This window comes from Cryptomeria japonica, chromosome 7, assembly GCF_030272615.1.
Source record: "Cryptomeria japonica chromosome 7, Sugi_1.0, whole genome shotgun sequence".
Taxonomy (NCBI): domain Eukaryota; kingdom Viridiplantae; phylum Streptophyta; class Pinopsida; order Cupressales; family Cupressaceae; genus Cryptomeria; species Cryptomeria japonica.
This window is the reverse complement of record NC_081411.1, coordinates 445,780,156-445,803,332: the sequence shown is the minus strand read 5'-3', so window position 1 is coordinate 445,803,332 and position 23,177 is coordinate 445,780,156. Positions and strand designations below refer to the sequence as shown.

The 23,177-nt window shown below is 37.0% G+C and overlaps 1 protein-coding gene across 3 annotated transcripts in view; it reads right to left on the bottom strand.

Moving 5' to 3' along the window:
* LOC131030393 (GPI ethanolamine phosphate transferase 1) overlaps positions 1-23,177 on the bottom strand; it is a 246,115-nt gene that overhangs the window by 187,971 nt on the left and 34,967 nt on the right. For all 3 annotated transcript variants that reach the window (XM_057961198.2, XM_057961200.2, XM_057961197.2), the window contains exon 3: positions 7,976-8,131. In XM_057961198.2, coding sequence (XP_057817181.2) covers positions 7,976-8,131 — 156 coding nt within the window. The remainder of the gene's footprint in view (positions 1-7,975; positions 8,132-23,177) is intronic.

Here is a 23,177-nt window from a genome sequence, read left to right as displayed (position 1 = left end):
ACCACTCTCCGTCTCACTCTCTCCTCTCTTCCCCAAGATCTAGACCTATCTCTCTACCCCTCTCTTTCTCACCCTCAGACCCCCACAAGGGGTGCTACCCTCAACCTAATTTTATTTTGCAGATGCTTGGTGACAAAGTTGGGGTGGAAATACCCCAAATCTCAAAAAATTTGCCCTCGGAATCTTATGTTGACCTTGTAGTTCATCCAGTTGTGAGTGCAATTGGAGCTTGTTTGAGGCCATCCACATGAAGAAGAGGAGCAAGTTAGCTCAAAAACACCTCAATGACCTTGTCTTTGTGCAATATAATCTTTGATTGCGCATAAGGTAGAGGAAGCACCAGCTGGTCCAATTGATTTGGATGATATAGATCCTTACAATGATTGGAAATCGTAGGAGCAACCTCCATTGTTTACAGAGGATGACATCAATGATTTGGAGAGGCAAGCTACGGAGGAGGGCGGTGGATTTGGTTTCACATTGGATGACATTGAGGAGGATGAGGAGTCGTTGTCACTGCCAGTGTAGCTAGAAGCAAAGCTACATCTAGGATGGAGGATGAGCCACAACTTGAGCCAGTCATACCGAGCGAGGAAGCACAATCACGCCCACAACAGACTTCTAGGACTAGACCCTCTAGTACTACCTCCCCCCTATTTTTTACTAGAGTCGGGAAGAGGAAGATGTAATTGTATCGATTTATTTACTTTTAGTTCTACAAAAACTATTTACTATTTTGCTTCCAGCCATCAACATTCCTCACGAGGATGCGATTTTGTACCCACTTTGCGTTTAAATATATCTAGACTAAGCTTGTTTCTTTTGTGTTCTCATTTATTGACTCATGGGATACATCTTCTCATTGATGTTTGCAAAAAAAATGCATTCTAATTAAATTTAAGCAATTTTTTAAGTTCTTGAGTTTTTTGCCGAGTTTTTGCCAAGTATTGGCTGAGTTTTTGCCGAGTTTTTTGGGGGGGGCTTGGCGAGTTTTTTATTTTGGCAATTAGTTCAACTATGGTTTTAACCATAAAGGCTGAAATCAACTACACTGCAATCATCAGAATAAGCCTGTTTGTCAAGATAGACACAAACCACACCTTTGTTATACTTGCATTATATCACTTATAATTATATCCTACTGATATTATGTAGAGTGAGTGTTAACTAGTGATGAGTTTATAGACAACATCATAGTAAACATATAGGAGATTTTAGTTTGAAACAGCTTTTGACCTGAGTTTTTAATTATCTTTGCTAAAAAGTTAAGACACTGGATTCACCCCAAATGGCCTCCATACCTGGCCCAAGTCCACCCAAGGTTCATCTAGGGCATAGTCCAAGTACCCACGGATACACCTCAGGCATACCATGGGGGTAATCAAGTCACTAGGAGTGTGCCCACTGTAAATCTGGCTGTTCTTGCAGTACCGGGACCTGCAGGCAAGAGTGCCCAATTTTAACTAAAAAAATAGATCACTACAGAACTAAAGTTATTTTTTACATCAAGGTTTCCTGACAGAGATTCGGCAACAACCCTTAGTATGGCAGCTACATGATTTGTTGCATACAATATTTTGCTGGTTTATAGTCAAGAAATATATGCCATTAACAGTACTAGATTACTGCTCAAGTTTTACTGTATCTCTGCTCTGTTCATGTCGCAGCTTATCTTGTAGCAAGACAGACCTCCACAATGATAGAACCAGGGCAAACCAATTCCACAGGCTTTTGAATACAAAAAATGTGCCTATAGTGTATTAACCCAGTTCAGAATCTCTTTTCCAGCATTCATGATTAATTCAGAAATTGAGTCCCCTTGTTGGGTTTAGAAGTAACTGCCACTTTTTGTATCTGTTGTCCTGCAAGGTGTACTTAAATTCATATAGGGTGAGTTTTGAGATTAGTTTTTCCTCATGACAGTTGTCTCCCTAGACTAAGATGGTTTTCATTGTGCATGTAGTGGTTCTGGCATCTGGGTGTTCATATATTTGCTCCATTGCACAGAATTATAGAGAAAATTTCTGTGCCATTTTCATCATCACAGCTTTGTTTAAAGACTTTAAACAAAGCCGTGATGATGAAAATGGCACAGAAATTTTCTCCTCATAAATTAAAGACCTTCCATTTGTTATATTCAAGCCTCCAATTTTTTAATCTTTGGTGATTGTGGTCTAGGCTACTTGTGGATGCTTAAATTTGTCATCCCCTTCTCTCCACATGGTAGCTATGAGAGCATATAGCTCAAGACAGAAAAAAATTTGTCCATCTCACAAGTTTGAGTTTCATTTTGCCAATTGTGAGTTTCCACTTTGCTTTTGTAGGCTTCTAACTTTTCAATGAAATGGAAATCAAAGATAAGCCATTGGGAGGTGTCTTTCTGTGAACTTGAGCATCCAAAGGATCTTGATTTGTTTTATGAATTTACCAGTTGATCAGATCCCAGCTGGTATTTTTGCAACAAATTGCTAATTTATTCGCATTTCCCTGAGCATGAGACGCAAAAACAGCAATTTGTCATCAGTCAAGTAAAAATTAGAGTATCACTGACACTATTCTGTAGCAGGAAGATCATGGATTGTTCCTCATTCCTTGCCCTCTACGAATTGACGGGTGAGTTATTAAGTAGGGTTTGAGAAGGTCTCCCTAACAAAGCCCTCTTGTTATGTTAAACCCTTTTGCTACATCCCAGTTAAGAACCACAGTGACTGTATTAAAACTGATTGTCCCATCACTCACCAACTTGCTGAAACCAAAATCCTATAGATGGAATTCGTTACTTTGTTATGATATCCTTGTTGCACCTGTCCCAAGTTTTTGACATGTCTAATTTGACCATCGCAACTGGCCTTTATTTGTTTCTGATGGGTATTAGAATTTCAAAATCCAATAAGAAACAAGTAATAAATTAATTCAAATCCCTTACCCAATAACCCTAAGAAAAACTACACACAGGCCCACTGAAATATCATTTAATGAAGCAACAATTCTTATCATCGAGAGTGAACTACTAAGTAGGATTTGAGCAGGTCTCCCTGATGAAGACCTCTGGTTGTGCTAATAAACCCTTCCTCTACATCCACATCGAGAGCCATTGTGTAGGTGGTGCCTGTAATAAAACTGTTTGTCCCATTGATCACACGTTGCTGAAACCAAAATCCTATAAATTGGTTTTGTTACTTTGTTATAAGACACTTGTTGCACCCGTCCAAAGTTTTTGACATGTTTAATTTGATCATCACAACAGGTCTTCATCAGTTTCTGGGAGGATGTAGAATTTCAGAATCCAGTAATTCAAATTAAAGAAATAAATGATAAAGTTGTTACATCCCACTTGTGCCCTAGTTGATTATGTGCAGTATTTACGCCCTAATACATATTAACCCTAGTGCAGTTTTTGATATACTTGTAAGATGTTTAATGTGCCCTAGTTTCATGCTTTAATTGATGGATATGTTCAGATGATTATGCATATGTGAATGGTGACAATTATGCTTTCAATGATGATTTGATGGACTTTGATTGATTAATTGAAGAATTTATAGTTAACAATATGATATAATGTTTTACTTTTGTCATGAATTATTAATTGTCAGAACTGGACAAGATTTGGATCTAACTGATTTCATTGACCAAGTGTGTGCAGGAGACCGTCGTCCTCCGCGAAGGGAGGGAAAGTATCATCAAGTCGGGAGGTAAGGGAAAGAAAGAACTCAACGTCGTCTGAAAACCCTAACCTGAGTCAGGTAAACTTATGTTGACCTTGTCAAACCTTGTTAGCCATTGTGCCAGGTAACCTAGAGGGTCAGTGCAGAGAGTTTAGGGTTATAACCCTAGGTTTTGTCGCTTCTCGAGGTAATTATTAATTATTATCATTTAATTAATTATTAATCAAATTTAGCCGTTACTAATGTTTCTTTATATATATATATATATATATATATATATATATCCTATGTGAATACCTGGGTACGGGAGTACGTATACTTGGTCGTATACGTACTTCCACAGTCAGGTATACATAAGATATATATATTAAATATATATCCTATGTGAATACCTGGGTACGGGAGTACGTATACATGGTCGTATACGTACTTCTACAATCAAGTATACATAAGATGTATGGGTCGTATATATATAAATATAAATGAATATGTATATTTAAATCAATTAATAATATTGCAAGACAAGGTTTATTTTAATAAAATAAATTTATATTAGCCAACTCTAATTGGCAACTCAATAAATCAAGTAAATGATATGAGAGGGGGAGACATGTAATTAATCTCTCCTAAAGTCGCTAGGTGAGTTGGCTTGGAATATTTTGATAGTGTTGAGAGGAAATAAGTTTTTAATAAAACATTTTTATCTTATTTAACACTAAGCTCATTACATATTTCTCAGTTAATGAGCAAGTTATAATATTTTATCGGGCTTATAGGAGGTTTGTTAAAAAAATAAAGTAATGCAAATTAAAACCATTTTTTCACACAACCTTGGTATATGCTTTATCGGGTATTTGAGGAAAATAAAACTAAAAGTTTAAAAATAAAAGCACTTCCTTAATACATCGAGAGAGAAGATATTTTTCACGGGCATGATGAAGAGAAAGCTTCTTCAAGAAGCCAAGGAAATGCTGAACGCGTGAAGCTAGAGTCATGAGTATGGCATGATTTTCCTGGAGCGGTTTGGAAAGATGCCTGGTATTAGGGCAAATCAAGGAGGAAAAACGTTTGGGGGAATACATAAACGGATTGAGAAAGAAAAAATACACTTCACTTCATTCTCTTCTTCTTCTTCGACGGCTAGGAATAAGGGTTTGCTACGCGTTTTTACCAAAGTTCGGCTCTGCTATTTCATTATTACTGCTAGGAATCACCATTTTTCTGCTCCACGTTTCCTGGAGTAGGGGTTTGGAAAGAGGAGGCACTGGAATACATATTGATGTGATTCTTCATCTCACAGGTCATGTAAATCTGGCTTATATCCTGCAAATTTGTCATACTCTTCTTCCTATTCGTATTTATGTTTCAAAAAAAAAATAGATAGAGGAAAATCACAAAATGCAGAAATGTTATCTTTATTATGTCTTGAAAATTTTTGAGGTAAATTGCATTCTATGGTTTGAATGTTGAAAGAGTTTGAAAGTGGGTAAGGGTTAACCCTTATGCTATTAAAAATAAAATACGTATTGTATCTGCAATATTTTGTAAGAAACCAGAATTATTACTGTTTGAATTTAGGAAGGGTTTGGGAGTTTGAACCATTCTTCTTGCTGTTTGTAAGAAACCAGAATTATTACTGTTTGAATTTAAGAAGGGTCTGGAAGTTGAACCATTCTTCTTCCTGTATGTCTTATAAGCATATAAAATATACGTTTCCAGCTGTATATACAGCTAGAGTATGTTTTTCTTATGGTTATCCAAATACCTCTATGATGGAAATTCTGCTGTTATGCCACCCAGTTAGGGGCTATAATTCTTCTTCAAGTATAGCAAGTATAACTGGTATCTTACAGCAAACAACAGGTCTATGTATAGATATAGTAATACGCCTTTAAGTGAGCATATATATCTCTAAATGTTGATAAATTTATGTATAAACAACTGCAGGTCTATATGTTAGATTACATGTATTCCTAGTTGAACTAGAGACTGAAACAACAATCTTATCCTCAGAATTTCTGCTCCTTCATGAAATTTGGGTTTTTGTGATTCAAAGGATAGGGCAGTTGTTAAGTTTGTTTAAGTAGACTAAACTTTAAATCTTAGGCACCCGAAAATACTCATCGTACATGTGAAGGTGCGGGTACAGGTGCACACTTGTACACGTACTTTGACTTATACCGCCAAGTATGTACCAGTGTGGTTTATAACTGGTAATACTTGACGTATATGTGAAGGTATTTGTGCTCATGTGTTCGTGTATGCGTACCTTAACATGTACTGGTAAGCATATTTCAGCATAGCAGTGCAGACTCATACCATTCAATGGAAGGGTGTTCATACCCGAGACAACTTAATGAAGAATTTGACCTCTTATTCAAGATTATTCAGAACTTTCTTAGACTGAAAGCCAGGACAGCTCTAAGATAAAATTATCTAATTGAGATTACCCTCTCTAGTTTAAGAAATTAACCTATACCCTAGCCTAGGAAGGCAGTGGGTAGAAGAGCACCATTGTACTTGATGCAGTTGGCATCACTATTGGGAGGTCACTCTTAAGAGGCCAAGACAGCAGAGACATTTTCGGCAAAGTTATATTCCATACTTAGGAATTATGCGTACAATCTGGCGGCTCTTATGCCCCTATTTTCCCAAGCCAAGGATTCAGTTGAAATAACATAAATCATTGCAGTCTTGAATGAGAAAGAAATCAATGATAACATTTTAGAGTACTTAAATTGTTACAAATGAATGCTAAACGCAAGTTTGACCTTAGTTCCCATTTGAGTTCAGTTGAACTCCTAGAACCTAGACTTATTGCCGAGAAGGGTGAGATCATTGACAACGCGTTAATTCGTGCTTACAGTGTAAAACCTTGGCCAAGGTGGTGTTGCGTAATGCATGCATTAGTCTGATCTTTAGTACCAGATACACCTCTAGTCAGAAGCGTCATACTAGTAGGGAGTTACCCTTAGTGTATGACCGACTAATGCGTGTAGGTCCTAACACCAAGTCTTAGATGGCATTGAGTTCTCTTTTTCCATTACCTCTATGTGAAGGGCCAAGCCAATCTAGATGGATATGGCACGAGGGACTAAATAGTCCGTGGTTGGGCGGAAAAGCGCCCTAATGATACTTTCCCTCCTCACCAGTATCATGACAGAGTTTTGAAGTTCAGAATTTTAGCATTAGTTGAAAAGTACTCTCTAAACCCTTTCTCTCTTTTATTTCATGCAATGTTATTTATTTCTTTATCTTACATATATGTTTGATTTTAGTTCAATGAAATTACTTTCAGTTATCGTTATCCTTGTTAAAAAAAAAGTCTCTTCCTTTCATGTTACTTGTAATGTTTATGATAACGGCTATATTTGCAACGGTTACATTCGTTTCAGTTAGATCATTTGAATTAATGTTTCTTTTAAATTTCTAGCATGTTACAAAGTAATTCAAATACCTAACCAATAGCTCCAAAAAATTACACTCAGACCCACTAAAAATATCATTTAACACAAGAACAGTTCTTATCAGATTTATAACCTCAAGCATTTTTCAAAATCCATGCCAAACCAAACACTATCATCATAGAGAGATATCAATAGATTATTTTAAACAAAATGCCAGGACAAGCTTCAAGATGCTGAATAGTTAAAATAATTGTGGCATAGCATGCTATTTAAGAATCTGTTGCTCAACCAATAGAGAAATATTTCAATGAATTAAGTTGAGCCTATTTGTGTGATCTAAGATTTATTTCAGGCCTTAACAAGTAATTGTCATTCAAACAAACAAGATCATTTTTTCTATATTTTCAGGGACCCAAAAAAATGTGCATAAATGAAATTCACAAATCAAAGCTTGAAATTGGCCTAATGGTTTACATTTTTTTAATTTTTTCACCTATATGAAAAACTATGGTATATGCATAGTTTTACAAGTCCAACCATATGCTATGACTTAGAAACAGAGCAAGCAAAATTTGGAAATAGTATTACTTGCATTATGAAGCAGAAAATACTGATTTTTGTACAAAGAGGCATGTGGAGAAACATCAAAAATAAAGCAAAGAAGATGCTGCCATAAGAATGAATTGCTCAAAAGAAAAGAACAATAAACCAAACTTCATGTCCAATTGTATAGTGAAGACCTAAAATCAAAATCTAGTTTAGAAGATTCTCAATCATAACCACATCTACACCTTGGATGGAATCTTACTTGTTGAATATGCTAGCAATGCTTTTAAGACAAAAAAAAAATGAAAGAATCTGGATTTCTGTAAAGAATTCAAATATCATAATTATACTAACCTGTGGCAAAATCTTCATATTCATGTGGATAAGAACTCCAGCTGCAGTGGTTTAAACCACCACAGAAGATGGGCAAAATATCTGGACTCCCAAAAGCAAATGTGTGCCTGCTTCTATTGAAGACTGAATCAAACTCAACAGGATTTGCTTTCCATCCTGCAAATATTTACAACAGTAAGCTTTAAATGTTAATACCATGCAAAAATATTAAGTATAAATGAAACTGCTAATCCACCGGCATAGAAATTTTTGTACACTACCAAAAAGCAGTTTTATTTGTCTTTATTATACCTCCTTTTCAGGACAAGAATGATCCTTATATTCTATGGGATAATTTATTCGTAATTTTTTCTTTTATTTTGTGACCATTTCGTACAAACAGCTACTTGTATAGATTCAAAATATATACTTTTATTCAAATTCAAATACAATTCTTTATATTTGACTGATTCAAATACATCTCTTTTTATTTACAAGGAAACAGCTACTTCATGGGCATTATAGACAACTACCTTTTACAATTGAATTGTTTGTGCTAGGCGAAAAAATTGGCAAAGTGTGATTTAGATAATCTCTAATTACTTTATTAGATTTTAAAGAAAATGAATAAAATCTAATACATCCAAATCCATAGGACTTTATTCAAGGTTACTAGGAGACAAGGGTACTCGGAGACGTTGGAAACTGGTACAGCTAATTTTGGAAAAAAGGAGACCGAGGGGGAGGGGTACTTGGAGATGCCAATTTTTTTAATATAATTTAATAATTTCCAGAAAATACCATGATATAGAACTTTGTAAACAAGAACAGTGGTTAAGTTTAACATCTTTAAAATTGAACAAAAATTGAAATTAAAATTGCTTATACTGCTGGTACCATAGCAAATTCAGTAAAAGTAAGGTAATATGGGTGTTGAGCACACTCAATATTGTCAGCTAAATAGTAAGGCAATTTCTCTTTTTACCATTGCAATGACAAGAAATCAGTCATACAACTGTTTATGTCCCTCTCAAAAAGTCGACAATGTCAGTAGATCCGATCACCATAACTTTGCATGGATTTTTGTCTTCCTACGGCATGGTTCCCTTATTAGTTCTTTCCCCATGTTTACCACATTTTGCACCTAATTTATTTGGCAGGAGACGTCAATTTCTGGTTGGGAGACTTCAGAGATGTGGCCGAAAGCACCCTATGCATTGGGAAGCTTTTGGAGACATCCCCGATATTGGAGACACATCTCAGGGGTTAGGAGATGCATCTCTCAGTAACCATGACTTTATTCCAAGGTTGCCAGGAGACGGGGGTACATGGAGACTTTGAGACTGGTACTGGTACCGATACGGCTAATTTTCAAAAATAGGAGACAAAGTACTTGAAGACGCCAATTTTTTTAATATACTTTAATAATTTTCAAAAAAATATCATGACATAGAACATTGACATGACATGTAAGCAAAACATGGAAGCATTAACAATGCATGTGAATTGATCTCATTGAATGCCATGATTGTAGGGTTTAAAATTCCTTCATTTCAGACAAAAAGTGACAAGATCATAAGACTGGGGTCTTGCACAATCTGGACATCGATAAAATCCTTTCATGAAACTGCTGAGTGATATGGTATAAACATTAAATGGGAGAAAAGTATCTAATATCTTCATTGAAGGCCTGCCAAAGAAGCATATAATTTTCCATTGTTAATTAAGCAAGGAGAGGTCATAGGTGCAATCAATTCATAGTTCATACCATACACTGTAGAAAGCTACTGCAGGTGAGAAGAGGGCAGATTTTCTTTTGGAGTTAATAGTTCGATGACATGTGAGAGATTGGCATGATCAAGATATCTGAAGAGAATTCACAAGGATGTAAGGAAAAAACAGGAAAATAAATGGATGTAACTATCTTAAAGTTACTTCTCAGAGACATTAGTTAGTGCTAATAGGATGGATCTTGAAATGAAATTTTCAGTGTTTTCATTTTACATGGGACAGACCTGCTGGAGCTAAGCTCGTGGATGGACAAAGGATGGTAATAAATGAGACTCATGCAATGCCAACAATGTTGAGATAAGATACAGAGATAATGGTGAAGTTACAAGTACTTCAGGTTATGTGAGAAATAAAGTAGTTGCAGGTGATATATGTGCTGAATGAAACCACATTGGCAAGATGGATCCAACTTCCTTGGAAAAGTATTCTACTGGCAGTGAAGAAGATATAGATGTTGAACATAGTGGGGACATCAGAAACAAGGAGGTGAGGTCACTGGCCCCTTAGAAGAAAATATTTTTCAATGCTAAAGATAAAATTCCTTCTCAGAAGTTGTCTTTGGACATTCTTAGTGCTATTTTAGAGACTCTTGAAATTAGAATGGAGGAGATATAGAAAAAAAGTGTTAGTAAGAATCGGTGTAAAGGTTGCAAAGAAAAGTAGAAAGGGCTCTACAGCCTCATTGGGGAATACCAGGGAAGAATGCAGAAAATGGATCTTGCTATTGGAATACCGATTTCAGTGACCAGTGGGATTATGAGGAAAGTAGTCATTAGCTAAGTCACCAGGTTCAAATTCGAATTCGAAGTTCGACAGCTTTGAAATTCGAATGAAGTTCGATGCGGAAAAAATTCGAAATGTATAAAATTCGAATTAAATTCGCCATATGTAATTTTTTAAAACTTTTAATAAATATATGTAATATAATAATAATATTAATATATTATTAAACCTAAAAAAAAATTTAAAAATATAAAAATATATAATATAAAATTAAAAACTATTAATATAAAATTAGAAATTATATAATAATAATATTCAACAACATTATAAACATTATAAATAAATAATAAACCTAAAAAAATATTAAATAAACAACATTATTAAATAAATAATAACAAAATTTATAATAAACATTATTAAATTGTTTATAAAAATATTAAACCTAAAAAAAATTAAAAAAATATAAAAATATATAATATAAAATTATAAACTATTAATATAAAATTATAAATTATATAATAATAACATTCAACAACATTATAAACATTATAAATAAATAAATAATAAACCTAAAAAAAATTAATTATAATGTTGTTTAATTATTAAACCTAAAATTTAAAAAAAAAAGAGAGAAGTCGAAGCCTACCTGTGCAGGTCGAGACTCGGCAGAGGTTGTGCAGGTCAACCGTGGGCGACGTCGGGTCAGGGTAGCAATGGCCGTGGCCCATGGCTGCAACTCCGTCCGTGGCAGGTAGCAGTGGCCGTGGCCCATGGCTGCAACTCCGTCCGTGGCGGGTAGCAATGGCCGTCACTGCAACTCCATCCGTGACTGCAACTCCGTCCGTGGCAACAAAAACACCCAAAAAAAAGGCGCAAAAAAAACGCTTTCCGCCAGCCCTAATTTTTTATTCGAATTTATTCGAATTTTTAGGGAATGTTTCAAGTTCGGCGAATTTCGAACTTCAAGGTTCAAATTCGGCCGAACCTGGTGACTTAGGTCATTAGTACTGTCTCTGGACAGTCCAAAATCAAAAAACTGAGAAAGAAAAAAGGGAACACCAATGGCACTCTGGAAGCAGGAGATAAGAAGAAGAAAGAGAAGCAGGTTCAGGATAAGACAGCTTGGGATGTGTTGACGTGTATTTTGTACACAATCATACACAGAATAAAATACCTAAAGGCATCTTATCCTCTCTTGAGAAAATAGTCTCTAACTGCTGAAGATTCGCGTAAAGGATCAGTTAGGTAGACTCCAAGGTTCTTTTAGTGGGGTCTCCACGTGTGGACAAGCTCTAGTGGTATGATGTGATTTGCTGGAATCACAAGGGGACTTACATTGAACTTCCGATCTGCTTTGCTGGACACAGGCTCTTACTAACTTAGATTAAAAAAAATGGAAAAAGGATAAGGGCAAAGAGAGGATCTAATCCTAATACTAAGAATGTAGGAGCAATGATTGATTTTTTGATGAAACTCTAACTAGATCTTGTTTTGACATCAATGGAACATCTACACAAGACTAGTGCGATCTTCTAAGGGAGCTTTATGATGTTCAAATCATCACCGCAGGCATAGATACCATCCAAGTTGATGCATATCAATGAAGAGGCGACAAATTGAAATTGAGCTTAAGCTGAACGATTCCAGTCGACTACACAAGGCAAATTTGCAATCAACAAACTGCTAGTAGTATGGATGTACGAATTCCACCATCAATCAATCACATTCCCTCCATTCATTTAATCATCTACCATCTAAGATTGAAGACTCAACAAGAAACCATGCAAATTGCAAGAAAAACGACATATTTCACCATTACTTCAATGAAAATGGAGTTTGTTTACAATCAATGGCAACAATTTCTTGCCTTGTCCTCCTATTCTACTCTCTAACTACTTTCAACTATTTACAACTCTCTCTAATTCTCTAAAATTCCCCCTTTACAAAATGAAATGCCTGGGCTTATATAGTGCCCACAATACAATTTGATGGCTTAGATCAATTCAAGATCAATGGCCAAGATTTTACAATGAAAACCCTAATTAGGGTTTGTTACAACTATTACATAACATTTAATGTTTGACCAATGATAAAATTGTATTGCTTGGACACATGTCCCTTCTAGAAAAATCGACCAATGGATAGCCGAGGTAGGTACATCGAAGTTTGTGCCACCTTCCATGAGTTAAGTACATTGAATCTGGACATGCTGAGGTGGACTTCACTGACTGGAGGAGTGATGACTGGGATGCCACCTCATCTGACACTTGAAGCTTGCTAGATATTCAATTTGATGTCGTTGAGAGGCTATCTTTAATTAACTCTTGTTCTAACTCCTTTTGTCCTTGATGTGTAGGATGATGTACCTCGCCTTGGAACGCTGGATTGCCCTTGATGATGTTAGTCCAAAGAAGGTCGTCCATGTCCTGGCTTGATCGTCCTGGCGAAGACCGTCCTTGATCCGGCTTGATTTTCCTTGAAGAGACCTCCATTTGATGCCTACACAACATTTCAAAATTAGTAACATGATTTTGCAATATATAACATAGATAGAGAGCAAATTTTAGGAAACTTAATGATAAGTCCTTTATTAATCATTTCCTAAAAAACAACTGAGCTAAGGAAAAACAAAATTTCAAAATTAAGGCAATGACAATCAAAATTTGAAATTAAAACAAGAGATCTTGCCATACCTTACTTGAGAGCTTAACTCTAGAATGCAAAATGAGGAATTTGCCTAGGCAAAAATCAAAATTCGATAGTCTTGATGTGATCTTCAAAAGACCGTTCCTCTTATCAACTTCGCCACCCTTCAAGTCTTGGACGTGATCTCCTCTTCAAGTTAGCAATTTCGCCATCTTTGATATGTCTTTGACGTCCTAGGCAACTTCGCTCAAATAGAAACTCCAAGTTCGCCTCTCCTTTGTATGAAATTCGCTCCTCTTTTGCCTTCTCCAAGTTGCATATGAGAGATGATAAATGATGATGTGAAAATGAAATAAACACCTTCCTTTATAGGCGCTCACCTTCATATTGACCTTAGGCCGACTTTTTGCAAAATATAGTAATTAAAACGATTTTTAAATAAATAATAAAGGCCGACCTTGACAAAATAAACCCAAGCGCTCCCTTTTGATTTTTATTAAATTAATAATTAATTATTAAATGCCTTTATTTTTAATTAATAAATTTCGATTTTTTACAAAGGCAAAAAATAATTAATAAATACATACCATGCGCTATTTAAATGCTTTTAATTAAATATCGATTTTTTTCTAGCATTTAAATAAATTTAAAAAATGTTTGTTTAGCGCCCAAAAATGAAAAAGTGGGAAGATACGTACCTCATCGCCCTGGTCCCTGACTGAGGGACAGGAGCGATTTTGCTCTTGTGGGCCTCATTTCACTTCATCACCTTCGAAAATTATATTCAACGGATTCGCAATGCCTCCTTTCATTCATTCATGCCTTGAGATCGGTTGAAATTTGGCGAGAAAATCATCTACAACAAAAATCGCTCTGGTCCCTTCCTGAGGGACAGGAGCGAACTTAAGCATTTTGGTCCTTTGTTGACGTTTGATAATCTTCAATTTGTCTTCAACGGGTTCGATTGACCTCCTTTCTTGCCTTCGAACATAAAATTTGCTTGATCTTTGCCCAGATCGTACCTTATGAAGAACTTCGCTCTGGTCCTTCAGTGAGGGACAGGAGCGAATTTGACCCTCTAGGCAAAACTTCATCATTTCATTGTTTTTTGATCAAGTCTGGATGTTCTATCATGCTCATTTCGTCCTTCACCATGCCTTTGATGTCTCGATTCGTCCAGACAAGGTCAGGAATGGCTCAACTAAGCATTTTCGCTCTGGTCCCTTGGTGAGGGACACGAGCGATTCGCCTTGGTCCCTTGGAGAGGGACACGAGCGAAATTTGACTTTTCGCACTCTCGTTCAGGACAATTTTAATGGAATATAACATTTAAGTATAAGTGACATTTCCTTCTATGTTTCTTCTTTCTTATACTTTAAGTTATATTCCATATATACTTTCAGGATGTTTGAGAGTGGTTTCAGACCTCCAGGAGTTATATTGCAAAATCTAGTTTTTGGAGGTTTTTCAGTTTCCAGACTTAGTCAAATTTCAGGATCAGGACATTCCAGACTTAGCCAAATTTCAGGATCAGGACCTCACTCAAGCCGGACTTGCTACCCTGTTGATCTCCCCGACAGCACTTCAAGTTATATTCATTTGATAAAATGTACCTCTTTGGACCTTCTCACATCGTCAAGACGTTAAAATCTTGCAAGGACAAAGCAAAATTGGATTTGTAGCTCCGGTCCTTCACTGAGGGACAGGAGCGATTTAGGCAATTAGCACTGTTATGGACGTCCCAAAAATCTTCAATTTATATTCAACGCATTTATCTCATGTTTTTCCTTGTTTTTGAATGTAAACTTGCCTTGACCTTTGTCTGGATTTTGCAAAATGAAGGAAATCGCTCTGGTCCCTGGGAGAGGGACGAGAGCTACAAGGTACCTCGCCCTGGTCCCTTGGAGAGGGACAGGAGCGATATGGTCAATATAGGTCATTCTCCTTCGTTTTTGCATATCAAATTATATTCATTTGGCAAAGTATCTTCCTTCGGACGTCCTCAAATCATTAAACTTTCAAAATCTTGCAAGGACAAGACGAAATTTGAATTGTAGCTCCGGTCCTTCACTGAGGGACAGGAGCGATTTTCCTCCTGGAGGCATTTCTGTGCTCATGAAAATCTTCAATTTATATTCAATGGAAAGATCTCGCCGTTCTTCATCACTTCAAACGTAAAATTTGTCTGGACTCTGCAAGGATGATGAGATATTTGAAATTGAGCTCCCGTCCTTCACTGAGGGACAGGAGCGATTTTGCTCCTACAGGCCAAAATAACAAGATTTTTCACATTTTAACACTTCACGAGGCGAAAACGAATCAATTCCAATGCCCAGGATCAAACTTCAAAAAAGTCAAAATTTGGTCAAAAATATTCAATTGGACAAAAATTCACATTTCATCTTCAACACTTAGACAAATTTAAGCTCTGCATCAACATTCCAATTGAAAATTAGACCATTCTGGCAAATTCATTGCATTCAAAATTTGCATTCTAGAAAAGGAAAATCAAAAAGCTCCCAAAACCGACTGGATTCTAGTCCGAAAAGACGGTAATTAAAACCCTAAGGCTTGACCCTAAATCCAGACAACTAACAAACTAACAAAACCCTAGAAAAAGCAAAGCGAAAACGAACAAAACGAGCAAAAAAACATGGGTCCCCATTTGCAATGGGGCGATGTGTGAAAACGTCACAACAGGATGACTCTCTGCTCTCCCTTACTGAAGATTGGACTTTAATTAGTTAGTTTGTTTCTTGGTTAGGTTGTGCCTTTCTATGATTTGCTGTTTGCTGGTGTCTTTGGCTGCTGTTTGGGCCAAGGTGCCTACATTTTGGTTTAAATATGTAATGTTTTATCTTAAGCTCTCTTTGTAAAGCTTTTGGGATTGGGCCCCTTTCCCTGCTTATATAATCAAAAACATTCCTTCTCATAGTACAGGAGAGCATGAAGGTTCATTGAAAACATAGCCAAATTCCCTTTCAGAGGTGAGAGCTATGTGAAAGGCCCAACCATGAGGCTTATGAGGGAAATTGAAGGGAATAAGAAAGATATTAAGCACATAGTTACTTGCTCCACAAAAATACTAAAGGAAAAAGCTATGTATGCTTAGTGGAGCACATGGAAAAATGTAATGCAAATTATCATCCACCCAACATTGAAGAAGATCTAGCAATGCTGTTTATTTTGGAGATATTGATATCCTTACATGATTGATAAGATCTAGATGGAAAGTGACGATCATATTTCACACTTATCGCGATCATATTTCACACTTATGGCAAAGAAATTCGCAAGGAAAATGAATGGTTGGCCATATCTTTTGAGGAGACCAAATGCAAGTGGAACAATAACTGAAAGAAGCAACTGCTGCTTTGTCCAATGCCAATACCACAGCACTGCAGTGAAAGAACAAAAAAATGATAGATCTGATTAAAAGGAATGAACAAGAACAAGTCCTTAGGAAAAAATGAAAGCTAATTATTTGCATTATGTGTTCTTTACTCATAGTTGGGAAAATACAGAAGAACATAACAATGATCAATCGGTTATGAATGCAAAAACAGCAATATATAGCCAGCAAAAGATAAGATTCTATTACCATATTACCAAAAGAGTGTACCTAAATGAATTAAAGGCTCTAATAAAAGCTGCAACCTTTAAGGGCTCCCTTTCAAAATGAAAATAATTAACTCAAACATATATGTTTTGGCAGCTTAATTTATAGTGGTTACTCGGTGCTAACTGTAGTTAAATACAAGCACCAGATATGCTGCCTGCACCATCCCCTCCAACAGAATGAGACATACTCTTCTTAATTAATTTGCGACTCCCTTGTGGCAACAGATTGTTTTCCTGACTGCAGCTGTCCCTGAAGAGCCATGACTGGCTCATTTGCAGATTTCAACACCTCTCAACTGATCAGGCTGAGACTCTATACTAGGTTATGCCTCGTTGGGAAGTAATTTGGTTGTACCTTCTGGACTTGTCTAACCCTTGCTTGGTTTCGGAGTTCTGTGGACCTTGACACATTGAAATAAGTGGCTCCAACCCTTAGTTTGCTAGATTAAGATATGACACGGTGATAAGATCTAGACATGGCAGCTTAAAATAGAACAATCCCCTTGGGTGGGTTTTTCAATTTTTTCAATTCCCATCGTTAATTTCATGTTTTTATATGTTAAATGAAAAATAGATAGATGAACACAACAAAATATCCAAAAGGACCTTTGACATTAAAAGTTCCAGAGTGATGCAACATATGAAAAGAAACTCATATTTCAAGCTGATTTCAGGCCAAAAACACTCAACAATTGACACTTCTAATACTCTCACAAAATCAGTTGAAAAATCCTAGAACAACAAAAGCAAGAATATTATTATTGTTTTGTCAACTTCCAAAGAGCCTTTGATATTGTACCAAGAAGAAAATTCTGGAGTAAGAAGGATGGAAGAATTTGGTGTATCTGATGAATACAGAACAGTCCACAATCTATGAAACTAAGTCTAGGTCATAATCCAAACACATGCAAGGTTGTCAAAATGCTTCACTAGTGATATCAAGATTAATCACAATTGCCCCATGTCACCCACATATTTTGAACGAAGACAAGTTAGAAAAGTGCATAGACAAATTAGACATGATAGTGTTCTCTTAACCATGTGGTAAAACTATTGCTAGACACTAATGATCTATCTCGATGGCAAAAGATATACATATGTTAAAGCACCTCTTGAAGGTCTAGAAATCTTTTGCAAGGAGATAGACAAGGATGTCAACATACCAAAATTAAGATCGTGGTTTCTCTACTTGGCAAGAAAAGAAACAAGTGATCTTCATCTTCAAAAGAACTTTTGAAAACAGTGGCAGAATAAAAGTTTTTGGGCATTAACTTTCAAAAGAAGTTCAACTAGGAATGGTGCAAGTGGATGATTATAGAAGGATGGGACACGCTTAATACATTATAGGATGGGTGGTGAGATGTAAAATTATGAAATTAGAAGACCACCATAGCTTTATTTAAATTACTTGTTATACCCATAGTCCATAGATATGGCCCATACTGGTGTGAAGTTTTGGACAGCTGCACCTCACGTGTGAAATGAAAACAAATTGAAGAACCCACAAATCTCTTATAACCAGCAAATTTAAAATCAAAGCCTCAGGCCCTTCAAAAATTTATAAGTAAAAACAGGTACATATCCACCAGTGTTAGCAACTATGATCAAGTTTCTGGGGTACTTAAACAAAACGAGTGGAAAATAATAGATGGCCTCATATGGTAATATGAGAAAAGCTGCAAAGAGAAAAGAACACTTTGATGAAACAAAATAGAAAATGGATGTGTGGGTGAGGCATTAGTATTAATGAATGAACAAACAACAATTTAGAAATTAAAAAATACATAAGAAAAGTTTAAAATAGGCATGTGCACAAAGTAACTCGGAAGAAAAAGACTACTAGATAGATGAGTTCAATCAAACATATGAACACCATAAAAGGTTACCCACTGACTAAAATGAAATGGAAAACAAAGACACCATTTGCCCAATTGAGGACCAGCTCAAACCAGTCATGCTACAAAGCTTCGAGTTGACAAGGCCTAAAGAACAAGGGTCAGGGGTGGGAAATCTTTCATTTGCAAATCAAGGAAAGTTTGCACCAAATGGCACTTTGTCACAAGTGCATCGCATACAGTAAGAACAATTTTAAACTTAAATATCTTGAAAAATACTAAGCAAACTTTTCAAATTTTGGATAAAAGCACAAGCACAATATCTTATTAATGTATTGATTTTTGGGTCACTGAGCTCAAGTTTTGTTGTCTGAAGAGTCTCAACTCCTTACAGTCCAAGGCTTCAAAAGGCAAAAATTTAGACATATTATTATACTTTCACCCTTTATCAGCATCTGAGACAGGTATGTATACACTACATTATAAAAGTTACATAAATACATGATTGGTTTGACAGGTCAAGACTAACAAAGACACGAGACCTTTTTAACCAAAGTCTACAGAAGGGAAGCCGCTGTACAAAACAAGCAACATTAGTCCAAGGCTAAGTGTTACTCTCTTGGTTCAACTCAAAAATTATGCTCTTCTGAAAAGGCCCCACTGACCCATGGGTTGCATGGATATTTAAAAAGATTAATTTCACGAGTCACCAAATTCATATCAGCAACCTCACTGATTTTTATTTTTCATAGTAGCATCATACACAGATACTCATAGGGGAAACCAACTAGGATACTTATACCATGAGAGCATCAAACCTCATTTTGGTTATTGGCAAGGTGTACTTCGATCACTGAACTTATACAAAACCATTATTTATTTCAATATTTGTTCAGATGTTGCATCTGATATGGTATAGTTTATATATTTTGTGTCCCATCATCATTATCAAAACTGCTACCAGACTTCAGACCAAGTGTATTGAAGTATAACATATACAAGGTCCATACTGCACAATGTTCAACTGCAATTCCAGCAAAAGAAAGAGCTATCTGCAATACGAAGTACATTATCCCAAGGCTAGGTGTTACTCTCTTGGTTTCACTCAAATAGTATGCTCTTGTGAGAAGGGCCCGCTGACCCATGAATTGCATGGATATTGTTAAAAAAGATTAATTTCACAAGTCACCAAGTTCATATCAGCAACCTCACTGATTTTTATTTTTCACAGTGAGCACTATACAGTATACACAGATACTACTAGAGGAATCAAACTAGGATACTATAATTACAAAGGCAAATGAACAACAATCTTCATCTAGTAGGGTTTCAGGCTGCTCAGGGTAGGGTTTCAGGCGATGCTTCTGCGGATCCTAGCGGGTCCCTTTTGGGTTCATAGGGAACTAGCTCGAGATCCCCTGGATCTGCTGGCACTAAGGACAACCAGGGAGATGCGGAGACTGAAGATGGTGGGGACCCAAAAACGGGTTTTCAAGTGGACCCAGGAGATGAGAATCCATCGGGAGTTCCCCCTGTGGATGTTCCTCATGATATGTCTTCATCACGGGTTTCTCGAGTAGTCCAACCTATCACAGGGGCCATGGAACGTGCCTTTTTAAATAGTACCATGAATAATTGTTGGGCAGCTTTATTCGGGGTGAAGCCGACTGGAAAGTCTTCCTTTCCCCCTGTCTCTGTCACTTGTGATAAGGTGAGCGATAAGGTTGCTCTTTCTATTCCTGACCAGGTGATTGACCACAACATTGATGTCATGGCACTCACCCTTGTTGGAAAGTTCTCCAGGCCTAGACCCAACATTGACTCGGTGAGGATTTTTGTTAGTCAGAGGTGGAAGATTAAAGGGCAAGTTGAGGTTTCAGCTCTTCCTCAGGGTTTTTTCTCCTTTGCGTTCTCATGCGCTGAGGATATTCCGACTATCCTAGTGGTGGCCCTTGGATTATGGGGAGGTCTTCCTTAACCCTTAAGAAGTGGGGTCCGAATATGGACTTGTCTGATGCCTTTTTTGAAACTATTCCTGTTTGGGTCAAGTTGTCAAGGCTTCCTCTGGAATATTGGCATGAAGATATTTTCAAGGGCATTGCTGGAGTGTTTGGGGAACTACTATCCATTGATCCTATGACGCCTGCCAGGAAAAGAATGGTCTATGCCAGGATTTGTGTGGGGGTGTCTAGATCTAAGGATCTTCCTTCATCAATTGAACTGGTGTTGAAGCTGGGAACGTTAGTTCAAACTATTGAGTTTGAATCGTTACCTTTCGTTTGTTTCTTGTGCAAAAAGGCAGGCCACTAGGCAAAGAAATGCCCTCAGAATACTAAGAAAAACTCCAACAAAGGACCTATTGTCTAGAAACCCAAACTTGTGGACACAAAAGCTCAGAACAAGAAAAAAAGAAATTGTGCACCAGAAAGGGCCTAATGGGAGCCACGAAATCAATAAGGAAAATAATGTTCAACCATGCCAGAACAGTGAAGTGAAAGAAACGGATCAGGAGGAAGACAATACAGAGAGTATCCATGAAGATCAAAACCTTGAGATTAAGGATTTAGATCCGAAGATTATTCCTGAGGCCCCTGTTCAGGATGAAGAAGAGATAGCTAAGGGGAATGTGGTGGCTGTAAATGAAGAAGAACAGGAATTGGTAGAGGAATTAGAGGATGGAGAACTTTCACCCCTGAACCACCATAGATTCAAGGATATGGAAGAATGTACCTTCAAAGACCGGCAATTTTCTCCAGGTTCTTGGGTCATCGTTCGGTAATCTTGGGTTCAGTCATCTGAAGAAGATCCTTGAGGATGACTCTTCTTCACAACACTCTATCTGTGACTTCCTTGACTTGGACCAGAATGTTGTTATTCCGGACACCTTGTAGTCCCCGAAGGTTGATGACTCAACAGGTTTGGAGGGAATTGAATTTGACGAAGAAATGAGCTATACTAAGGTGGTGTCGAAGAAAAAGAAGTCACAGCAGAAACTTGGAGTCACTACTCGCAACAGAGGGAAGGCAAACTGTGGGTCACCTCGAAGTGTAGGGAGAAAATCTAACAGGTGGCAAAGAGAGCAGGATTGCATGTAGAACATAGTGGATGGATCACTGAAAACGATCCATGATAGTCTGTTTAATTCTCCTAGTAAGAAATGAAGATCCTTTCCTGGAATATTAGAGGTCTTAACAGTAGTCATAAACAGGACATAATCCGTAATATTGCTAGGGATCATAGACCGGATATTTTACTTATTCAAGAAACTAAAATGTCGAAAGATAAGGTGGAGAAAATTAAGTTTTCTAAATTTTGGGAATCTCAAGGGAGCAACTCCGATGGGGCTTCTGGGGGAGTTGTTACTCTCTGGGATACTCAGTTCATTCAAGGCACTCCTATCTGTCATGATGGTAACCATGTGGCTACTTTGTTTAAACATTCAAGGGATGAGTTCTCGTGGATCCTATCCAATGTTTATGCTCCCAATAATAAAGTTTGTAGGAGAAAATTTTGGCTAAAGCTCTCTTCTTTTCGAAGCCGTTATCCCAACACTCCTTGGTTGGTGATGGGGGATTTCAATACCCCTCTTATGGAATCTAAGAAATTTGGGGGATCCCAGATACAAAATGATAGCAAACAGGACTTAGTTGACTTCATCAATGGTGAGGGTCTCATTGATTTCGACTTATCTGGAGTTTCCTTCACTTGGTCTAATCGTCGTGTTGGAGCTGAGCTGATTCAAGTTAGACTTGATCGGGCCTTGATTTCAGTTGAGTGGATCCAACATTATGTTTGTTCTCTGAATTCCATGGTTAGAATCGGATCTGACCACTTTCCTATATGTTTGATGGTTGAGCCTAAGAACGGCCCGCGAAGGAGGTTTCCTTTTAGATTTGAGAAAATGTGGCTCTCCCACCCAAACCTTTCCAATAGCGTGAAAGATTGGTGGAATGTTCAAGTGGATGGTTCTGCTATGTTCCGGGTTGCTAAAAAGTTAAGGCATGTTAAGGAGAAGCTTAAAAAGTGGAATAGAGAAGTCTTTGGGGACATCTTCGTTCAGAAATCTGCTCTTCGGGAGGAGTTGGGCATGATCCAAGATAAAGTCCAAAATGAAGGATATGTGAATGATAACTTTGCTAAGAAAAGTGCTCTATCCAAATTCCACAAAATTATAGCCTGGGAAGAGACATTTTGGAGGCAGAGATCCAGATCCTTGTGGCTTAAGGATGGTGATAAAAACACCAGATTCTTCCACATCTCTACCCTTAAACATAGGGCTGCAAATAGAATTGGCCACCTTGTGAAGAATGGGAGAAGAATAGATAATGAGGATGAAATAAGTGGAGTTGTTGTTGAGTTCTTTGCTAATCTTCTAAAGAAAGATACTTTATTAGACCCAGAGGCTCAAAATATGTTGGTTGATATCATACCTAAAGTCCTATCTGATAACCAAAATCATAATTTGGCTGCCATTCCTTCAAAGGACGAAATTAGGAGTGTTGTCTTTTCTTTTGATGGCAGTAAAGTTCCTAGCCCCGACGGCTTTCCTATGTTCTTCTTTCAGCACTTTTGGGAAGTGGTGGAGAAAGATGTGTCCAATGCTGTGA